The following is a 17,456-nucleotide window of genomic DNA, read 5'->3' as shown; positions in this document are numbered from 1 at the left end:
TTGTCAGGTGTCTCTTGTGGACATAAATCAATGTCGGGGAAGAGCAGGAACTGTTAGCAAATACAGATGAGTTTTGGAGAGAAAATCCTGAAGATTTATGTGTTAATTGTACTTGCAAGCTTCAGGAGAGTTGAATTTGATATGATGAAATTACTATTCTTCTATGACAATTGCATCAGCATTCTCCTTGTCGATCAGACTGGATCTGAGGTGTATGAAAAAGATCAATGGAATCATTAATGCCCATTTATACAGAAAATGTAAGATGAAAAAAAAATTCTTTCTTAAAGTATATAATGCATTATGATCTGTAATTATATATATGTTGGGGCTATTTTGATAAGAACATTTTTTTCAGGCTATGCGTGTGTCAATGGAGATGACAACCCCCAAGAGCAGGGAGGGATCTACCAGCAGCCAGACTCGCCTCTCCATAGTAGTGCCATTGGAGAAGAAGGGGATTCCCCTGTGGGGTTCCCTAACTCTGACAACAGCATGGTATCAAGTAAGTTGAACTCGATGACAGAAGCGTTAGGGGACTAGATAGCATCTAGACCCATTTTCTTGATGAATTATGCAAGTTTATCTAGTTCTTATAATGTACTGTTTGACTGGGTGCATCTGGCGTATTGAGATGAGCTGACAGGAATGGTAGTCTTCAAAAAGTGCATATCGAGACAAAGTTTCTTGTGTATGACAATCCCCTGTATGGGAAAATAATATCGTTTACTTTATGATTACATAATATGCTATGTTATTAAGCTCAGAACAGTAGGTGCTTTCTGATTTTTATTTGACATGATAAATGTATCGCATGTTGAAAACCGTGTAGAGATACTATAATGCAGGGAAAATATTACAGAGTGATAGGACTAAGGTTTTAGTGACCGTAACTATAGCAGTTCTCTTGGTCAAGGAGACTTGAGTAAAGAAAGATTTGTAGTGAAATATCCGGATATCAAATTGATTTAATTGGAAGTAATTGATTTAAAATCTGTGTTGTTTTGCAGCTGTTGAAGATGAGGGAATTATTACTGATGGCAGCATGGATGAAGACAGCATCAGACAGTTGCTTAAAACACAGCTGGAAACGTGCTTCTCCAGGTAGGCTGTCATTATGTGTTGTGAATTCTCTTGCTGGGGGTGGTTTGTGGCCTGTTGACAGTTTGTTGTTTGTGTAAACATTTGCTGCTCAGCCATTCCTCTAGCAGTATCCAGCCCTACAGCCTGTTGTGGAAAAAGCCTGTTCTTGTTTGACCACTTGTTTTTCATCTGTTCATTTGTCAACATACAATGTGTTCATTAATAGAAGAATTTGTAGATTAACATGCTATACATTTTTGATGATGGATACTCACCTGTCATGTACTGAGTCACTGTCAACATTGGAATGAAATCCCAAACTTTTCAATTCCCACAAGCACGATGATCCCATTGCAGCAGAGTTTGAAGGGATGATAATAACAATGTGCATGTGTGTGATGAGAGTGCTGCTGATATGAAATGTATCCGGAATGATGTCCTCTTTGTAAATACATTGGTCTGTGAGGGGATGCTCCACTGAAGAGAAGTCTTCATTTCTCCTTTTCAGACCCTAAAGTTTAAATCTATTTTAAAGAAGACTACATGTTATCCCTAAGTATCAGAGTTTGATGGAAGACAACACTGAAGATGACAAAGAAAACATTAAAATGCTTTATTATTAAAGAACATTTCAGCTACAGTGTGCAAGTTTTCTAGAGAGAATTTGAAAAAGGCACATTTTGCAAGTAGATTAAAATTCAAGCAGGAATTGATAATTGAAATGTAAAATCATGAAGCAGTTGTGGATACTTATCGCACGTTACATTGTTGGGACATCATTTATTAGAAACTTATTATCCCCTTGCAATTCATTGCGAGAGGTGATATATAGTAACAGCCCTGTGAGTGTATAAGACTGAGCTTGTAAATACTCCACAGGCCACATTTTTTGCTCCTTTGAATTCATACTTCACATGTACCTTTGTTATCAAGAGAGGAAAATTCAAATGATTTTGAGGTCAAAGGTCAAGGTTACTGGGGCTTCATAGAAAAGGCTTGTAGACACTACATCCTGCGGTAAATGACTGGTAGAGTGTTTGCTTCATAACCAGGAGGTCGTGAGTTCGAGCCCAGCTTGTGGCATGGCTGTGTCAAACCTAAGATTTAAACCTAGGTAGTGATTGCTCCTTCGCCAGACACTCAGCATTCAGAAGTGAGAATGACAGGTCTTTCAGATATGACTTGAAAATGGATGTCCCGTGTTGCAAAAGGTGTTTGCATGTTAAAGAACACTCACTGCTATGGCCCTTGGCGCTAAGCATAGATTCAAATTTGTGGTACTTCACCTACAGCTGGTGACATGAATGAAAAAATCTTGACCTGATGTAAAACAATCAATATCTACAGGCAACATTATTTGCTCTATTGATTTCATACTTCACATGTAGCTTTGTTACTCTTGATTTTGGGGTCAAAGGTCAAGGTCACTATGGGACTCCATAGAAATAACTTGTAGATGCTCTTTGCTAGAGGCTTGTTTCCTGTCAGTATATGACCGCACATCTTTAGATGTACAAATTGCAAATCGGCTTATTAGAATTATCTACCAATCTTTATTACAATTTTCTTCTGCTTCTGAAGGTTAACACTTTTCACATGTTTTATATAAAAAAAATAAGGAGTGGCTTACTTAGGCTTTAGACCTCTCACGTAATACTGTTCTGTACCAGAATGAAATATTGTATAAATCAAAATATTCAGATAGTTTCAGTATGTATCTTACAATTTAGCTTGTCTGAGCTATAAGCTAAAGTGAGCTTTTCTGGGCCCAGTTGCATGAATGATAGACTAGTTAACTTTAATTGACAGTTAATGTCTAGTTAACACTTTATACATGTAAAAGTTAACTGTTAAAGTTAACTAACCTTCAAGCAACTGGGTCCTGAACACAACCATTTACTTCATTTTGTCTATTTCTCCATTTATTAGCACATGTATGAAGTTAAAGCAGAATATTGCCATCTTTCATATTATTTATTGTCATTTGATAAATCTTGTTAGAGAAAATGGGAGCAGAGGAAATTCTAGTTTAATTATGTGAATAGTCTGAGTCTCAATTCATTTGGTGGAGATATGAGCCAAAAATACCAACATACAAAAATTATTTTGAATCTTGGTTTTTAGTTTCAAATATACAGCGAGTTGTATTTTCTTCTCTCTCTTTTTTTTTTTTTTTTATGTCCATAGGATTTTTTTTCTTAGCAAAGCAAAATAAGATGAACCTTTTGATAATGACTTTAAATTTAAAAGAAATTTAATTAGGAGAATTTGTTTATTTTTTATACAATGAAACGAAACAATTAATGACAAGAGATAGTTTCACTGCAAGACTAATTTACCTAAAAGCTGTTTCACACCTTGCTGCCCAGGTGTCTGCTGTGCTAAAAAATATGTGTGCCCATCAGCACTGAATAAACAATTAAAGGACTAATGACCACATAAAGAAACAGCATATTTGTTTATTTTTCAAAATCACAGTGTTGACTGTAAAAGAGGGGGACAGGGATGTCATTTTCTGATATTTTGGATTCAAAACTTGTCAGTTGGCACATTTTTTTTTCTCAAGTCAGTCTCAAAATGGGAAACTTTGAATGAAAGTGTGTTTCTGTATAATTATCCCTTCCATTTCAAGGATGCAGAGGGTATTCATAGATTATTTTCCTTTTATTCATTCAGAACAATAATGTATGGACCATTTTAGTCTCAATTTCTCTATTGGTGTTGATTCCTTTGGATCTCTGAGTCAAAAAATCATAGGTCAAGGTATACATGTAATGGAGATTATGAAAAGTAAATAGCCTTGAAGTGATCTTCATCAGTTGTCTGTGTGTATCTGGGCAAGTGTCAGTTCAAATGAAAGTGACATCAAGGGTTGCACCTGTTTTTGTTGTCAATGGTCAAACTCAACTTTATCCACAAAATTTATTCTCCGCAATGTTTGTGCTGTTGCTTATTATGCAGTATAAAGTAGCCATCCTCTGTGTGTTTACAGAGATAATTTGTCCAGTGATACATACCTACAGTCACAGATGGATTCCGATCAGTATGTCCCCATCACCACCATAGCTAACCTAGAGCAGATTCAGGAGCTCACCAATGACTTGCAACTCATTGTACAACTTCTTCGAGGTAAGTCAACAAGTCTGGTAATTCTTCTGGAGTGAGTTTACAAGTTGTAATCTATGACTTTTGACTCGTTGCACCACTACGAGTCACCAGGTTATTGGTATGGCAGGTCATGGTGTGTGTGCCAGACTGGACATTGATTCAGATCCTTTATCTTTCAGTTTTAATTTATTTCCTCATATGAAGTTATTTGGAGGTAATGTGTTTGCCTATTTACATTGCCCGATGTACATGTATATATTTGAAAAAGTTGTGGATTTTATTGAAATTTTTGGGAAAGGAGCTAGCATGGTCAAGGAACAATTGACCTGTGTTTGAGGCAGCTGAAATAAGATAGTAGATTTAGATATTTTCTCCATATTGTAAACATTAAATTTTTATTCATATTACCAATTCTGAGAATGTATTTTTTGGTTTTTGTTACACATTGTGTTGGAAAGATACCCTGCTATTACCAAATATGGATATTAATTTATTTAGATCGGATAAATTCGAGTGTCGTATCTGAATATGATAAAGACAATTTATTCAAGAATCCAGAGACAAGGCAAAGAATTCCACTAGAAATCCTTTGGTTGGCTATAAAACTACTGAACACTAATCCTCAGTCAGCATATTCAGTCAGATATTTTGTGAAAGGTTAAATGGGAAAGAAAAACGTGCACTTTTGGAATATTGTGAAAGTAACTTATATTTCCCCCCACATAGCATCAAAGCTAAGCAACTGATGGGTTATGATAGATGAAATTACATTGTAAGAGGATCCCCTTGTAGGCATCTTTGAAAACAGTAATCTTGTGCTGGGATGAAATGATTAATGGGTATTTTGTTAGGTTTGGAGGCAAATAAATTCTCTGAAAAGAAAACAAAAGGGTAAAAGGCATACTTTGCATTGTGAAGTTGTGTGAGATAATGCTCTTGGTAGAAATCTTAGTCGTCTATGTATGTACATTTCATAATCGTATAAATTCAGTGTAGCTGATAGGAAAGAGTTATTTACTGCCTTGTGTGGGGGAGTAGAGATGCTGTGTCATTGAATTGTGATAGTGGCTATTTATGTTAGTTTAGATATCAATGGAGTCCCGTAGGGTGAAGTAATTTACACAGTGTTTCTGCTCTTACATAGTAGTATTGTGTGATCCAATACAAAGATCTATATATAGGGACAATTTTAGAAATTAGAGTTGGTGGCATCCATTGTAATAATATCTTTGTTAATGACAGAAATTTCCCTACATAAAAAACATTTGAGTGCAATTCAAAAACGTTCTAGAATGCTCAATAAGGTAAAAAAATTCTGTTTCTAAGGCAATGTTAGCATTCTGAATATCTGGGGTAACAGACCAAACGTGTACCAGCTAACCTGGGAATATGATATACATAAGATATACCTGTTTGACTCTAATTGTCAGTATTACAACAATGTGTGTCCAGGGTCATACCTTTGGTGTATTTTCTCAAAGCAGGTGACCTTATTCTGACAAGGTGAGAAAAATGGCTGCTCACCATGAGTCTCACGATTGGGTTCCTCTGTAATGTCGTTTTTATAGGACAGACAAGATGAAGACATTTTCAGCTGACCCACAGATGACATTTAAGCTCAACGACAGAAAGACAAGACCCCAATAGAATGTAGTGAAGACCCTGGACATTGTATTGTTTATGGACTGAATAGTCAATAATGAGTTATCAGAAGTAGTTATTGATCCCTACAGCCTTGTTTAGAACTCTTAGTATTGGGCAGTCTAAGCAAAAGTAGACATATCATTAAAACATCGGAAAATCGAGTTCATTAATAATGTATGCATTCACAAACCGGAAAATTTCTTAAAAGTGCAATGCATCTCTGACTCTTGTAGGGACCTTAGCCAGGGAATTGTTTTAATGAGTTCTGAGTGTAATATTTCTCACAGAGATAAACATTAACTGTTGTCTGATTGCCCAGGACAAATAAAATCGTCTTTGGGGCAAAAGTAAATGATAACTTTTGTTGATTAATTAGGAAGTCAATTACAGTGTTTTAACATTTTCGTAATATGTTAAGATATAAAAATAATGAGTATTAAGTTTCTCATTTGATGCAAATAAAGGTTTGGAATTTATTTACTTTTTAATTAAATGAAAATGTTCGTTTTAGTTTATCTGCTTCACATTATGTTCCAAAGTTTTCATCATTCGGAGCCTTTACATCTTCTGAAGAGAGAAGATTGATTCAGTCTGTAAGATGATGATGATGAAGATTGTTACTCTTTCAGAATGTGCAGGTGTTCAGGTTGATGAAAAAGGAGAAAAAGTGCGTCCAAACCATAATCGATGTATTGTCATTCTTCGGGAGATCCCAGACACCACACCAGTTGAGGTAAATGAATTTTGATGCTGAAATATTTTCCAATATGTTAAAAAAATTGAGAGCTAAAAAGGAAATTCGAATTCATTCATAAGATAGTAGCATAGAATTAAAGCAGTTTTTAAATATAAATCTTTGTTATCATTATAATTAATTTAAATTTTTTTTATGAAATGTTATTCTTATATTTTGCAGGAAGTTCAGGCATTATTTGCTGGAGAAAATTGTCCCAAATTTGTGAGTTGTGAGTTTGCCCACAATAACAACTGGTATGTGACTTTTGACTCTGACACAGATGCTCAGCGAGCCTATCAGTATTTGAGGGAAGAGGTCCGAAACTTTCAGGGAAAACCCATCATGGTGAGAGATTGATTCTGTTTAAAATGTTTCTCTGAGCACATCTGTCTTGTTCTGTATTTTATGGAGAGGGCCAAGAAGTGCATCATTACTCTATGGCTGAAGGAGGATTTATATATCACTCTTTGTGGGATTTTTTTTTAGCCTACATTGATTATGCGTTATATTGCTTGGTGAAAACTTTTTTCGGCTATGCTCTTTCTGACTGTTTAAATAGTTTTTGTATTAAGTTCAAATGAGGATTTTGATTTTTCTGAATTCTCTCAAAGCTCCTGAATTAATGCACTAAACTGTTGATAAAATGTGTGAAAAATGATCCTTCCGTATTTATTTGTGTGGAAAATATTCTGTCTGAACACTTTTGGTGTAACCCTTCACATGTGATGTGAAGTTTTATAGATACCGTGGTTTTGTCATTTGATATGACCAATATAACAGGTGTGATATATTCATACTGATGTGACATGCATACAAAGTTGTGTAAAAAAAAAAAAAATGCAAACAATGATTTCTGTTTTTTAATCTTTTGGGTGGAGAGTTGCAGAAATTAATTAAAAATTCACCTACAAAGACCTGTGCGTGAATAAAGCACCCAGATGTAATGTGTCTCGCACTGTGTGACAAGAAACAAAAGCACCCTGATGTAATGTGTCTGGCACTGTGTGACAAGAAACAAATACCTGCCACTTTTGTAGTTGTTGTGATCTTAATTGTATTTATATGGTCAGGGCTAGAGGTCATCCAACTTGTTGGTTTGTGGTTAATGGGGGAATAAATCTATTTATGAACATCAAAGGTATTTATTACCAGAAGATGTATAGAGATTGAATGGGCACTATCTGTTTCCTGCAATCGATTAGAATGTTCCTTTCCAGGCCAGCAGAAAGTGATTCTTTTTCTTATTCTGTAAATTTCATTGGTGTTGAATTGCAGTCGCTAATTTCGTAAAAGGAAGTGTCTCATAAAAAGAAAGATTGTTACCATAAAATGTGTATTTGAAATATGGAAGGAAAAATCAATTGATATTTTTATGAATTAGAAATGAAGGAAACAGAACGACAGTCTAACACTGTTAATCCATCATATATGTTTAATTATATTTCACAATTTTTGAAAGTGTTATTGAAACAAAATGGACCTTAGAGCAAAGAGGAGGGAGGGGTGTATCTGAATTTGTATTAGGAAAAATAGGTATTTTGTAATTTTTAGGGGACATTTATACTTGATCAACCAAAAGCCATAGGCATGTATGTCAGAAATTTTATAAGGCTGCATTGGAGATGTGGGGACCATGTAGTTACGCATTGTCACCTTTCATTGTCCAATCTGTCAACCTAAGTTTTGATGTGATGTGATTTTATGGAGTTTTTAAGTGGTTGAAGGAAGGTACTGATACATTCTGAGGTCACTAAATCAGATGATAAGGTCACAACAGAATTATTCATATGACCTTACAACTGGCCAACCTTGAAATATTTTGTCTGTGTCTGATTCTACTTTTCACATTGTATGTAATCTTTGGAATGAAAGACATTGCATGGTTTCCTATAGGCATATGCATAGTAATGAAGAAATCGAACATTCACAAACCTCATGTCGTCTCCCTGATCAATTAGATGATAAGTGTTTTACAGTACCCAAAGTGAAATCAGAATATTTCTTCTTTTTGTCTGTGTGTACCCATGTAGCTGGACTGTTGTTTTTATTGTGTATAAAACGTGATGATGAGGCAGAATTGCTTGTTATGGTGTAATACTTGAACTGATAAAATGTTTACAGGCTAGGATAAAAGCTAAGCCATTGATTAGAATGACATACTCCAGTAACGGGTACAAAAGCCGGTACCACCAGCAGTTACAGCAACAACAACAACAACAACAGCAAGCACAGGTAGGAGTCAGCTGTTTATGGATGTCATGTACAATTTATTTGTTTGCTAATTATGCAGAGCAACCCAAGCTTCCATTGTTAAAAGATCACATGTGTTTATTAAAGTGCACCCCACCCCTTTTTTTTAATTGAAGAATGAAACAGCATAAGTTTATTGCTGACAAAACATCAATAAATGTAAATATTTGCCGGGGGGGGGGGGGGGGGGGTTATACATTTATCAGCATTTTTGAGCTTTAGTTACCTGTGAAGTAATAACCAATCGTATCAGTTTTGGAATTCCCAATTTATTTTTGTTCCAATTTTGGAAAAATGAAATGATTTATTATATTGTCGAATAATTCTATGCTTTCCAATCTGCTAATATCAAACAACCTAGGGAAAATAAAGCATTAAATTCAACTACATGTGCATTTGAGGTGAATATAACATTTGATTTCTCCAACACTGGGCCAAAAAATTTTGGGATTTCAAAATTGATACAGAAGAATATTATTTATTGGTCACTCAATGAAAACGCGCGTCTCTACTCGCTTTTGGCGATCTTGCACTTTGATTGTAAAAAAGGAGGTTGACTTATATCACAAACTGGAGTATGACCCATCAGGTATCGTTTGGTAAGCTCTACATGTTTTAGTAGCCAGTTTCGTTATTTTGAATTAATTAGTCGTACAATTAAAAAAACAACTCTTCACTTCTCTAATAAATTTTAACTTGGTCTTGTACTCAAGCTTTACACAATGATAACCGAGCAGGTATCCGTTTTGTAGGCTCTGGTAGCTAGTTTTGGTGTTTTGAATATTCAACCATATTCTAAAACAATTATTGACATTTTTGAGGTAAATTTGATGCTTTAGCGACCTGAGAATTACAATGTTCACCAAACCCAGGGGGCAAAGATGCCGTGCCCAACCCAGGGGGCAAAGAAGCAGCGCCCAACCCAGGGGGCAAAGAAGCAGTGTCCAACCCAGGGGGCAAAGAAGCAGTGCCCTCAGAATATGATTTTCCTTGGATGATCTTCAGCCCAAACACATATGCGATAACTTCTCATGTATTTAAAGCATCATATTGACCTAAGAAATGTTAATCATTGTATCATTTTCACCTCAAAGGCACATAGAGGTGAATATATATTTGTTCTAAATGGATCTCGACCAGTCTGAAAGCTCAGAGTTATTGAATCATATAATGATATTTGATGTAGTCATGCATGACGTTTATGGAAATTGAAGTGCGATTATGCACTTTCATGAACTGGAAATCATGGAACTGTTGAAATTTTCATGTAGGTGAATGCCCAGGCCATGCAGCAGGTTGTACAGCCTACGAGTCCATCCGAGTCTCAGGCCACAGTGCCCACGATGACCAGCCAGCCGTTTTCCACCCAACAGGCCTCTGTTCCCCTCATGTCAGGGGTGCCCCAGTACATAAATGGACATCCTGTAAGTCAATCTTTGTTATAACCATTTTGGTCATGTACAGTAAAATATCTGTATCTCGAATATGGTTTATCTCGAATACCCCGCTTGAGTCGAAGTCGACCGCTGGTCCCGGCCGTTTTCCCTATATAAATGATTAAAAAAAACTTCTGATATTTCGGACACGGTAATCTCGAATACTTCGCTTATGTTGAAGTATTTTCAAGGTCCCATACCCTAAATTCACCTGGTTTATCTCGAAGTGCAGTCAATTTTCCGCTCTGCTTACCATACCTGGCGTCGTTAAGTCACACATTCACACACGCGGCTACATTAATTATAATTAATGACCGCTAATCCACGCTCGCCTTTTCCGAGTAGACACAGGTCGCAATAAATGGTTCAACAGCTGGGTGATTAGTGAATCCTTCCAACATTACGGCTAAAGTTCACCGCCAATTATGAACTAACGCACCCGATTCCAGGGATGGTGTTTTGAATGACACGCGCTCTATCATTAACATGTGGGTTAGATAAACGCACAAAATCGTCGAAGTACGCTTGAAGGTAATGCTCTTAATTACGATAATGCATTTAATAATACACACTTCATCATTAAAACTAGAACAGAGAAAACACTTAAAATTTATTTAATAAACATTTAAGGGTTTTTTATTTAAAATCCGTCTTTTTTGTTTCTTATGTGAGAGGTTCTTTCATTACAACGCAAAAACTACATCCCAGTCGAGCCTGGACATCAGTAAACTTAAAGTAAGCATACAGGCACGATCATCTTAATTTTAAACACATTGTGAATTCAATTGGATGTTTATATATATTAAAAAAAAACGAAATGTTTGTCTTTGAAATTCCACAGTATTAATTTATCAACTTGTATTAAACTATAAGAAACGGCAACGGGGTTTTTGTTTATAATACAAATCCCATACTATGCATTAAATATCCTCTTTCAAAAAAAAATATCCAAGATCTATTTTGGATATCTCGAACCCCCGGATATTTCGAAGTTTTTTCGAGGTCCCTCGGACTTCGAGATAGAGATATTTTACTGTATATTGGTGAACATTTAGTAATGTGGCCAGTATTTCCATTCGCTTACAGTCAAATTTATTGTTATTTGGACTGTCTTAACGATTTTTTTTGGGTAAAGGTTGAATTACAGATAAGAACAGCATAAAACACTGGGTAGAATAGTTTAGTTAGTGGAGAACAAAAACATTCTTCAGCAATTTTTTAAAGTCTATGAAAATATTTGAAATAATGTGATATTAATATCTGAAATGTTTTTGAAAAAAATTACCTTTGTGGAAGAGCTACCTGTAGCTTATACATGTTTTATTTTTCAGCTTCCCTTCTTTGCACCAAATCCACTCCTCTCTCAATGGCCAACTAGTCCAACATTGCTGGACCCCAGCATGGTAACTATTCATCCTCTGACAGTAGAGAACTGTTCAAGTCTTCCTATTGCATAAACACCAATAGTTGCTTAAAATGGTTAGGATGGCTCACTCGGTGTATGGTCTGGGAATAGGCTGAAATTCTTTACCTTGCATTGTATCATTTTATGGACCTAGGTGCAATACTTGCTCCTTTATTCTCTTGTGAAGATATTATTCTTTGGTATGATTAAGAATTTTCTTGTTTTCGTACATTTTATTCAGGAAAAGAAAATAAGGTACAAATCATAAAATGAACTCTTAACATGGAATGAAATTATTGCATGTGTGTAAGTGGTGACGTGAAATTGGTGGTTTTGCTTGTTCTGCTTTATATCCATGCTTTTGTCATGTACATGTATGTTGAACTATGTGTTACTACATTCCCACAGAATGAATCTCTACTGCAGGTGCTGGCCATGAACGGTTATCAACCCACCTCCATTAAGCTGAATACCACAGCCCCCAGACACCAGTACAGCAACATGAACAGAAACAGGTAATCCACATGTAAAACAAACAAACAAAAACAACAACCAAACGTTGGTTTACAGATAGAAGAGGGTAGCAGGGAACAAACATTGCAAGGTGAAATACAATAAATGGTACATTGATACATGTGGTTATTAGGTGGAAGGGTGACACAAAAAGACACCAATCCAGTGATGAGAATAGAAGTATGATAGGCTGTTAAGTGCACTACGCTGTAGTGAATGGAGGATGAAAATAGAAGTATGATAGGCTGTTAAGTGCACTACGCTGTAGTGAATGGAGGATGAAAATAGAAGTATGATAGGCTGTTAAGTACACTACGCTGTAGTGAATGGAGGATGAGAATAGAAGTATGATAGGCTGTTAAGTACACTACGCTGTAGTGAATGGAGGATGAGAATAGAAGTATGATAGGCTGTTAAGTGCACTATGCTGTAGTGAATGGAGGATGAGAATAGAAGTATGATAGGCTGTTAAGTACACTACACTGTAGTGAATGGAGGATGAAAATAGAAGTATGATAGGCTGTTAAGTACACTACACTGTAGTGAATGGAGGATGAGAATAGAAGTATGATAGGCTGTTAAGTACACTACACTGTAGTGAATGGAGAATGAGAATAGAAGTATGATAGGCAGTTAAGTACACTACACTGTAGTGAATGGAGGATGAGAATAGAAGTATGATAGGCTGTTAAGTACACTACACTGTAGTGAATGGAGGATGAGAATAGAAGTATGATAGGCTGTTAAGTACACTACGCTGTAGTGAATGGAGGATGAAAATAGATGTATGATAGGCTGTTAAGTGCACTATGCTGTAGTGAATGGAGGATGAAAATAGAAGTATGATAGGCTGTTAAGTACGCTACGCTGTAGTGAATGGAGGATGGAGAGAAGTACAGCAGCTTGGAATGAGGACATTACGTGTTCAGAAGAAAAGTCTTAATGAAAACTGCAGTGGATGAACAAGGGAGGGATCTTTAGGCTAGATTTTTACAAGTGGTTGGGTGAAGAACGTAAGTGATTGGGTAGCTGGGTGGCTAAATATACTATTAATGTCAATTGAGAGACTGATGACTGCAACTCTCTCATTCACTTACATAAAAAGTGCATCAGGTGTGTACTATGTACATGCACCAAAGGATATTTTTAGGGTGCAAAGTATTAGAAAAAGATTAATGGAGAAGATAAATCCTCGTCTTTTCTGAAGTATTGGGTGACAAGTGGATTTTACCAAATTACATATATCAGATGAATTTAGGATTGATGCATTTGATCACGGCATGATGAATATATTGTAGATTGTTTTTTGGTATGAAACGGAAGCTGAGTAGTTATCAGCTCTCCAAATGATACAAAATCAATTCACAGTTCTTGATACTTCAGAAAATTTTGAAAGATAGAGTGTGATTTTGTTTCAGTAGAAACAGTGGTCGGCCAAATCGTTCGAGTAACCCAGAGAGGTTGGACAACCGAATGAACTATGAGAGAAGTAACACTATCAACCACAACAGAACTAGTCCACGACACCAAGACAACTCCCAGATGTCTCCTGCTCCCTACTCAAACCGGAATCGGGGAGAGAACAGTAATCATTCACACAGCTCAAGCGTGCAACAGCAAGGGCACAATAACTTAGACACCAATAATTCCAGTATCTCTAGTCGACAATCAGATGGACTTCCACCAGCTCAAAGGTGGGTACACTTCGGTGATGTGCCGAGTTGAGTTTTGTCAAATATATTATTGAGGTATTCAATCTATAACGAAAGGAGATTAAAGAATATTTAACAATTTAAATCAAGATAAATGTTTATTGTTAAATAATGATGGAAATGAAATAGTTCAAATTCACATGACTGGTAAATGGTTAGAAGCCGACCTTTTTGCACCTGAAACTGGAGTTTTCTGTCCTTGATAAATATTAGAAAAATCTAATTTTCTAGAAATATCTGTGGTAAATGATTAATTTTATTGTATAGTTTTATGAAGAGAGCGTTTATGTAACTTTTTACCAAGTAATATTTATAAAAATACAATTTCTTTTTAAAATATTTTAATAGAACGTGCTCTTCTCATAGATTTCAATGTAAAATTCAAAGTGAAATGAATTAAGCAGAAATCAAAATTTTATGAATTCCTATGGTGGGTTATTTTTATTTGATAAACCCTTTTATAATTTTATAAATTCCTATGGTGGGTTATTTTTATTTGATAAACTCTTGGAAATGATGCCATGATTACAAAATTCATACTATTCATTTATTAAGATGTGAAATACATTGAATACTTTAAGTTAATAAATAAAGTATGCATTTTCATGCATGTTGCATGATAACCTCCGAGGTTGAGAAGTGTTGTTTTGAAATACAAAAGCTGAGGCATTTGCCAAGTCTTTAATATTTCAAACAACATTTCGAGACCAAGAAGATTGATGATGATGGATTATATCAGTGCAATGTATTTACCTGATCTGTTCTGAACACACAGTCCCAACAAAACTACACACACATGGAAGAGGGTCAACTTGTCTGCATTACGTGTTTACATGTGTATCAATCTTGGAATGCAGATGATCGCTTTTTTGGTTGAATGTCAAATATTCATCAGTCTTATATAAATTTGTTTATAACATACATTGATTAATTTTCATGATATTTGAAATAGAATGATCAGTTACTGATTTTATTTTACATTAGCAAAACATGAAGTATAAAAACAGTTGGTAGGATTGTGGAAGAGCCACACAGTACATGTAGGTCTACATTTAACAGCTGTTATTAGGCAATCCACAACGTCTAATCCAGTCTAAGGCATGAAACTGATACAGTCTCAATAAGTACTACATTTTAAACCCATGTATTTATTTTTCTTGCGGAAGTTTGGTGTGTGTGGCTGTTCTGATCATCTATAGATAAGTCAGTATATAATGGAGAATAACGGATGCAACATTCTTTGATCTATGCAATAACAATGGAATGCTGTGACGTTATTTGTTTAAGAATGAGGATGAATTAGTAGAAAATTCTTTGTTATGCCCCCTTTTGAAGAAGAGGGACATACTGTTTTGCGTCTCTGTAGAGATGTTTGAACCATCAATCTTCATAAGCAGGTTGGTCATAATTTATGTATGACTCCTATTGATTTTCAAGTTATAGGGTCAGAGGTTACAGACTAATATGCATAATGTAGTTCAACCAGTAACTGAGAACAGTACACCCTGCAAACACAAAGTTTGGGGGGGGGGTGGGGGGTGTAGGTATACCTTGTCTGAATTGATTAAAACTTTGTGTACGTTTTATATGAATAATTAAGTTGTGCTCCAACTATTTTGATTTTTTAACAATCAAGGAAGTTCTGGATATTTTTTTAGGGTGTATGTGTGTTATGTTGTCACTGTCCAGAGTGTATCTAAAAAAAATTCTTTAATACCTTCACCTCGAATAATATGTAGAATTAACACCTTAAGTACATGTATATAAATTTGATTATTATTATGCCCCCAAGATCGAAGATTTGATCATTTCTGGAACAGCCCTTAGTGGACGACCGCCATTTAATTTTCTAAACAAAAATCATTTCCTCATCATTTTGCAAAATTTTGCCTGTGGATGAAGAATAAAGGTGTGCAAGTAACATGGGAGGAAATACTTTCTTAGTGTACCGATCCTCTCAGATGCTTTTCTGATTCTGTAAAAATTGCTGTACATTGTAAAGACTATTGTTTTACAGGGGTTACAGAAGTCGACGTAGGCGTGATGAAGAAGGAGGTCCAAGAGTGAGTGTCTCTCAATCTGTTTTGTTTATTTTTTGGAATGCAAAGGTTGAATTGATTCTCTTAGAAAAATATTTTTCTGTTGATTAGAATTCTTCCTCAATGTTATTGCAGAAACAGCTGCCCTCCAAAGAGAAGCCAGCTGCTGAGACTCAGTTTGATCTAGAAATAAACTCATTCCCTCCATTACCAGGCCCAGTGCCAGCAGTATGTATAAACTGTGTTATACTGTCTACCATTTCAGGGATAGAGTTATAGTGTCTACCATTTCAGGGATAAAGTCTTATTTATAATCATTGACATGATTCAAAGAAAATCACAAATATATGTATTTTTCTATCTCCAGAATCTTGTATAACGTAGATACAGCATCCATTTCTTGATTTCATTTCAGAATTCCTCATCTTCTAACAATGAGGTATTTGAAAGCAAATTATCAGATGTTGTGAAAGGTACTGCAAAACCTGTAGTGCGAGAAACCGTAACAAAGGCACAAGTATCGCAACCTGTTCAACAAAGTAGCCAATCACAACACGTGGAGCCTGTCGGAGTTCCTGCCACCCCCAGGCCCTCAACACCCCCTTCACAACCATCAAAAGACAATTCTAGCAATAATACTAATAATAGTGCATTAAGTGGTGCAAGTGCTGTGCCCACCCAGACAACAGTCGTTGCCTCAAATAGTAACTGTGGGGGCAATAGTGTCCCGCCTCCAAGGGTACCCTCACCTCCTGCTGTCTCCCCTCAAAAGTAAGTCGTGCTCTAGATGTGCTTGAAATATTGTGAAAATGATGTTAAAATTGCTCAATTATTTGTTAATATTGAATTAAAATATGGCAAGGAATTGGTGCTGTGAAATCTGACAGAGGATGCAAATCCAAATAAAGGTTTGCAGCAATGTCACATGTAACAGGGAAAGCAAATTTGATGTATGTTTATAAGGAACATCCAGCATGGACTTGTCTCTGTCATTTAACCACTAATGATGTCATTAAACCACTAATGGTGAAAATGAATTATTTTAAGCACGAGTGATAGAATTGTACTGTACTTCATGTTATGTTCTCGTACAAGTATTTATAGCAATGTTTATCATATACTATTGCCTGTTTCTGTAGACCACAGAAAACTAGCAGTATACAGGAACCAGCTGTAAATCATGTTGACACACATGCCTCAACTGTTTCCAAGTCGTCTCCTGTGAACCAAGTCAAAGCAGTAAGCTAAATTTTCTTGGATCGTGATATCACTAATGTTTGAGATTATAGACTAGTGTATTGTGACACTGTGCTCTAAATTATTCATGAGAACTGTATTTCTCTGTAAATTGACAAAGGTGCCCTGATTCGAAAATATGTTTCTTTTCAAATAAATTTGTAGATGTACACATTCTGATAAATAAACTGAATTTTCATGATTATATTTCGCTGATAAAAACAAAAGGCAAGATGATATATGTATAGTCTCATGAACTGTCAGTGATTTGCAGTATTTGATTTTCAGATTTAT

General features: G+C 35.7%; 1 protein-coding gene across 4 annotated transcripts in view; it reads left to right on the top strand.

Annotated features, from left to right (window-relative positions):
- LOC125678879 (la-related protein 4-like) overlaps positions 1-17,456 on the top strand; it is a 48,774-nt gene that overhangs the window by 26,716 nt on the left and 4,602 nt on the right. For 2 of the 4 annotated variants that reach the window (XM_048917643.2, XM_056153734.1), the window contains 14 exons: positions 359-505; positions 1,011-1,104; positions 4,076-4,212; positions 6,465-6,568; positions 6,752-6,916; positions 8,693-8,803; positions 10,093-10,245; positions 11,589-11,660; positions 12,089-12,177; positions 13,594-13,869; positions 15,905-15,950; positions 16,062-16,154; positions 16,342-16,697; positions 17,066-17,165. In XM_048917643.2, the coding sequence (XP_048773600.1) occupies positions 359-505; positions 1,011-1,104; positions 4,076-4,212; positions 6,465-6,568; positions 6,752-6,916; positions 8,693-8,803; positions 10,093-10,245; positions 11,589-11,660; positions 12,089-12,177; positions 13,594-13,869; positions 15,905-15,950; positions 16,062-16,154; positions 16,342-16,697; positions 17,066-17,165 (1,943 nt within the window). Of the gene's footprint in view, positions 1-358; positions 506-1,010; positions 1,105-4,075; positions 4,213-6,464; positions 6,569-6,751; positions 6,917-8,692; positions 8,804-10,092; positions 10,246-11,588; positions 11,661-12,070; positions 12,178-13,593; positions 13,870-15,904; positions 15,951-16,061; positions 16,155-16,341; positions 16,698-17,065; positions 17,166-17,456 lie in introns of all 4 variants that reach the window. The other 2 variants (XM_048917642.2, XM_048917644.2) reach the window with 1 other exon arrangement.

The sequence above is a fragment of the Ostrea edulis genome, chromosome 2 (assembly GCF_947568905.1).
Source record: "Ostrea edulis chromosome 2, xbOstEdul1.1, whole genome shotgun sequence".
NCBI classification, from domain to species: domain Eukaryota; kingdom Metazoa; phylum Mollusca; class Bivalvia; order Ostreida; family Ostreidae; genus Ostrea; species Ostrea edulis.
Note: the sequence above shows the minus strand (reverse complement) of the source record. Positions and strands in the feature narration are given on the sequence as shown.